The following is a 5,969-nucleotide window of genomic DNA, read 5'->3' as shown; positions in this document are numbered from 1 at the left end:
ATATATATACATCATCTCCATATTACTTAATACAATATAAGCACTATGTAAATAGCTGCCCAGGCACAGCAGATTCAAATTTTGCTTTTGCAACTTTCGGGACATATTTTTAATCTGAGGATGGCTGATCGTGTAGGTGCAGGACCATGGTAAGGGGAGCGAACTGTATACTGTATGCTATAAAATGCTATATAATGGCATTTTAGCGTTATCTTCTAAAAGTTACCTTTTAGAAGAGGAGGATAAGGATATGTATTTGTATTTGCATAGAGAAACACTAGACGGATACTCAAGAATGAACAGAAGTTTCCTACAGCGCACTGAGGGGAGACTTCGTAATGTAAATTTAATTTTGAAATCACACAGATATTCAAAACTTATAAATGAACTGGGTAAAAGGAAGCCCCCTTACAACTTCCTGATACACTGCTTTCTAAAACCTAAGTAAGCAAGCTTAATTACAGTGTAAATGTTAAATTTACCTAGATGCCACGGCCCAGCCAGGCAGACCAAATCTTTCATAATCTCCCCCGTAAATATCACGGACGAGTTTGTCAGCTTGCGTGCTGTCACCTTTCGATGCCATTTCAAGAGCCTCTTCAAAACTTTCACAGCCAGTCAACAAGCTACATAAACCCAGAAAGGTACCCCCTCCAAGGCTAAAGAAAACAAACAAAATGTGGTAAGTTGCATTTACACACTGCATTCTTTCTCCAATGTAAAAGGATGGAGCACTCACTTATTCAGTTAAACACATGAATAGAAAACATTTACTAAACCTAAGAAAAATGCAAAGCAAAACCAAACTTATCAGATCAAAGAATAAACCAAAGGAAAAAAATCCTGTTGCGGAAACAACATGACACGGGAGACCTTCTGTGTCTCTGTCTTCACCTGGTACTGCACACTGTAACTGCTGAAAACGCTCGTCATTGTGTGCGTGAAAAACGAGTGTTTAAAAAAAAAGTTAGCACCACACAAATTAAAAGGAAAATTGTAACTCTAAGTCAACACATAAACATTTACATGACTCTGAAATGAATACAGTGAGATCATTTACAGACAGAAATTAACTTGGTTCTAATACTCTTTGAATATGCTCATAAAATGAAATCATGTTTCTCTAATCCTTAAAATCAAAACCTTTGCTCCTTTAATCTCACCTGAATTTCTAACAGATTCTACTCCTGAATCACTGTTGGAATCTAGTTAACAGACTGAATTTCTATCTTTTTGAATTGACTTAAGTAGGTAATACGTCCCTGTAATTCTCTGGCATAGAGTTACAATGGAGGTAGATTTTCAGTCACCATAGAAACAGAATACTAATTAAATTTAAGTACCATTCAAATAGGCGTACTATATTGAAATTAAAAGTTTTTCTGGGGACTTCCCTGGCAGTCAAGTGGTTAAGACTCTGTGCTGCCAAAGCAGGGGCCGTGGGTTTGTTCCCTGGTCTAGGAGCTAAGATTTCACGTTACACCAAGAGGCCAAAAAATAAAGTGTTTTCCACTCCCACACCCTCGCTGCCACAAAACAACCTAATTTAAGAATCCTAAAATCTATCTTCGTCAAGTTTCCTTAAAAGTTGATGAAGTACATATTAGAATCATAAGGTAAATTTAAAAATCTCATTTCACATCTATATTTCAGGTATTATAGAAAAAAAGAAAGTTGCTCAGTCATGTCTGACTCTGTGACCCTGTGGACTGTACCCTACCAGGCTCCTCTGTCCATGGAATTCTCCAGCAAAGAATACTGAAGTGGGTAGCCATTCCCTTCTCCAGGGGATTTTTCCCAACCCAGGGACTGAACTGGTTCTTCTAAATTGCATTGCAGGCGGATTCTTTACTATCTGAGCCACCAGGTAAGAACTCATGTTAAATTCATCCTATTGAATTAATTACAAGGTTGCTAAATACTTCAACTTAAAAAAAAAAAACACTATTATTTTCAGCTACACTGGGTCTGTGTTGCTGCATGGGCAACACCACAGAGGGGACGGTGGGCTCCACTCTCCACTTGTGGCACACAGGCTGTTCACAGTGCTGGCTTCTCCTGATGCGGGGCACCGGCTCTAGTGCGCAGGCTTCGGTAACTGTGGCTCCCAAGCTCTAGAGCACAGGTTCAATAATGTGGTGCATGGGCTTAGTTGCTCAGCAGTATGTGGGATTTTCCCAGATCAGGGATCAAACCCACGTTTCCTGCATTGGCAGGTGGATTCTTTACCACAGAGCCATCAGGGAAACCCCAAATACTCTGCACTTTATTATGAATCAAATAGCAGGTGGTAAGCTTTAGGCTTAAATATATCTATATAAAAATGAGAAAAATGTTTTGGAAAATAGAAGTATTATTGGAATCATTCCAGATAAAAATCCATGCTTCATTATGGAAATTTTAATGACAACTGACACTAACCAATACAAACATTTCATGATTTTAGTTTGAGTCTACACACATGCCTTATAAAACAGTACTATCTGCAACACTACAACTTTTACTCTACATTTCTAGCTATTGCATAATACACTTTTTCTGATGAAGCTACCATATAGATAGATAAATTTCACAATTTCTAAGAATAAAACAATATGAATGCTGCTCTAAGAACAAAAATGCTACCACCTTGTTCCGGTTACTCGTTTATAGTTGTCTTTGGAATGGACTGCTAAAATACTGACTCCCGAACCAATGTTCACTACCAGGAGCGGATAGGGATCGTCCAGGTTAAAAGGCATCTTTTGGCACCTCTCAGGTTCTGAGGCATTAGCAAAATAATAGCACTCTGCTTGTCCATTGAAACTGACAGAGTCTATATACAGCAAGCCCTTCACAAGGCAGTCAAGTTCATCCAGTTTGTGCAGGTGGAGGTTTCCAATCTGTAAACAAACCCCAAAACAAGTTTTATAAAGTGAACAAAGAACAGCACTCAAAATACTTAAGTATATAATTTTCATGTACTTCACAAAACTTCAAAACCAGCTACAACCCCTGCATTTTTACTTGCTTTCTTTTGTAAGAGATTTTGAAGCCCCAAAATCTCTTAGGGGCTTCATTTAGTCCAGTGGTTCTCAGGAGTGGTAGTATTACTTCTAGAGGCATTCTGAAAACCTGTCGCGACATTTTAGTTTTCATCAAGATGGGGAGGAGGGAAGAATCAAACTAACATTTAGTGGGCAGGGACTTGGGTGGGGTACCAGATATCTGGAGTGGGCGGGCAGTTGTGCAAAACAAAGAATTAACCCTTTTTCTGCATTATCTTTGAACATTCTGACAGATATTTTTGTTCAGACAGTAGTAGGAAAATGTTTTTAATAACCTGAGCCTATGTAAACAAGTGTTTTATCTATCTATGTGTATAAATACAAGGTATTTTTTACACGGTTTTAAATACATCCTAAATTTACAAGGAATGCAACCGTCATATAAACTAAGAAGTGTTGCACTTTTGTTTGGAACTTTATCTTGTGTAATATCACAATAGCAACACCACTTACATATTTGATTCTCCAATAAAATTTACTGTATCGATCTAGCATGTGTGGCTTTAGAAATTAAGATCTATGTACACACATAAGTGGGTGCTCAGGTGCTCAGTCCTATCCGACTCTTTGTGATGCCACAGACTACAACCCGCCAGGCTCCTCTATCCAGGGAATTTTCCAGGTGAGAATACTGGAGTGGGTGGCCATTACCTTCTCCAAGAGATCTTCCCGAACCAGGGATCAAACCTGTGTCTTCTGTGTCTCCTACACTGGCAGGATTCTTTACCACTGAGCCACCTGGAAAGCCCTAATCTATGTCCATACAAGCATCTAAATCTAACTACTTCATTATGCCCTCCCGTGTGACCCTACCAGAGAATCTACCTACTTCTACTTACCGATATACAAAATTAATCAGTTATACCTTAATTTCCTATGTTTATATTATAGTTTCAGTACTAATGTGAAATTATTAAATTCATTTTTGGTTAGTAAAGAGTAGATTATATTTGCTATAAAAGATCTGAGCTTTGATAATGCTTTCCCATTCTCTAAGGACTTATGAGGTATCACTCCTGAGGATACTTATCAGGTATCCTCCTTGAGTTCCCATGGCATCTCTTTTCATAGCAATAGTATTAATCATAATGCACTGTACTTTTATTTGTAATTCACTTAACCATGTGGTCTAGGAAACTGTACTCTTTGACAGCCTAGTCTGTGTCTTATTCCTAGCTGAGTTCTCAGTGTCTAGCACAATAACCTAATAAATACTACATGCTCAAATATTAACTTAATAAATGACTGAACACCAACAAAAACAAATATTATAAAACCTCATCACTAGAAAATACTTATATTTCTTTTAAGAAAAATTAGAACTCTCCAATTTGAATACCAGTATTTCCAATGGCTTGACAAGAGGTGGCTTCAAGGACACTCCTTTTGGCAAGAACACTGGCAACCATTAAGTATCACACATCCAAACAAACTGGTTTCAAATTCATGTAATTTATGGTCAGATTACTCAATAAACTGAATACAAATCAGTACTACTCATCATTTTTTTTTACTAAAAAAAAAAATTTTTAGTAAAAATTTATGGACTTTTAAGCTACCCCAAATTACAAGGTATTCACTTCTGTGAGCCATATAAGTGATCATTTATGCTCTATTAATAGATTTTTCTTACATGACTTTGAGAAATTCACAGGCATATTTAAATGGTCCTCTTTCACTTTTCACTTTCATGCATTGGAGAAGGAAATGGCAACCTACTCCAGTGTTCTTGACTGGAGAATCCCAGGGACAGGGGAACCTGGTGGGCTGCTGTCTATGAGGTCGCATAGTCGGACACGACTGAAGCGACTTAGCAGCAGCAGTGTGCATATTTTCAAGAAAAACAAATTTCAGTAAATCTAAGTATCAACTTGTTAATCTTTGTTCTAATGGGAAGGACTGGAGTCTTGGCAAACCCCTACCAGCACAGAAATCAATACTTGCATAATCCTCTTGCCACATCCAAATGACCCCCTCCCCCCACTTCAAGATTCAAATTTGGTGGGGTTGATGATATAAAACCCAAGAAAAAAAGGGGTAACAGAACTTCATTCAGGTGTCTATTAATCAAAACATACAGACTTTAGCTGGAGTCTGGGAAGATGGGTGTCCTTAGGAGAGATGACTAGATCAATACTCAAAAAACCAGGCAAACACAGAATAACAATATGCAAATATTTCAAGCCCCATTTATATCTGGCTTTGCACACTACCAAATTCACTGGAGTCTATGTCTACTGTAACTTTGTAGCAGTTCCTAAACTTACCAGATTTTACCAAATATTATGTATAACAGGCCCAACTCTGGCCAATTTTTACTCACTGTATAAAGGTTTTTAAATGGTTCAATCAAAAGTTAAGTCACGTAGATGAATGGATAAATTAAGTTGTACATATTTACAATGGAATATTACTCAGCCACAAGAAGGAAAGAATTTGATCAGTGGAGGAAGCACAAGCTGGAATCAAGATTGCCAGGAGAAATATCAATAACCTCAGATATGCAGATGATACTACCCATATGGCAGAAAGTGAAGAGGAACTAAAGAGCCTCTTGATGAAAGTAAAGAGTAGAATGAAAAAGTTGGCTTAAAGCTCAACATTCAGAAAACTAAGATCACGGCATCTGGTCCCATCACTTCATGGGAAACAGATGGGGAAACAGCAGCTAACTTTATTTTTCTGGGCTCCAAAATCACTGCAGATGGTGATTGCAGCCATGTCCTTGGAAGGAAAGTTATGACCAACCTAAACAGCATATTGAAAAGCACTTTGTCAACAAAGGTCCGCCTAGTCAAGGCTATGGTTTTTCCAGTGGTCATGTATGGATGTGAGCGTTGGACAAAAAGAAAGCTGAGCACCAAAGAATTGATGCTTTTGAACCGTGGTGTTGGAGAAGACTCTTGAGAGTCCCTTGGACTG

The 5,969-nt window shown here is 38.0% G+C and overlaps 1 protein-coding gene across 1 annotated transcript in view; it reads right to left on the bottom strand.

Annotated features, from left to right (window-relative positions):
- The window catches only part of PANK3 (pantothenate kinase 3), a 23,543-nt gene that overhangs the window by 9,562 nt on the left and 8,012 nt on the right, over window positions 1–5,969 (bottom strand). The window contains exons 3-4 of the mRNA XM_010854578.1: window positions 2,629–2,882; window positions 483–659 (exon numbers count right to left, since the gene is read on the bottom strand). Coding sequence (XP_010852880.1) covers window positions 483–659; window positions 2,629–2,882 — 431 coding nt within the window. The remainder of the gene's footprint in view (window positions 1–482; window positions 660–2,628; window positions 2,883–5,969) is intronic.

Source organism: Bison bison, unplaced genomic scaffold (genome assembly GCF_000754665.1).
Source record: "Bison bison bison isolate TAMUID 2011002044 unplaced genomic scaffold, Bison_UMD1.0 scf7180017864343, whole genome shotgun sequence".
Lineage (NCBI taxonomy): Eukaryota > Metazoa > Chordata > Mammalia > Artiodactyla > Bovidae > Bison > Bison bison.
This window is presented reverse-complemented; position numbering and strand designations above follow the sequence as displayed.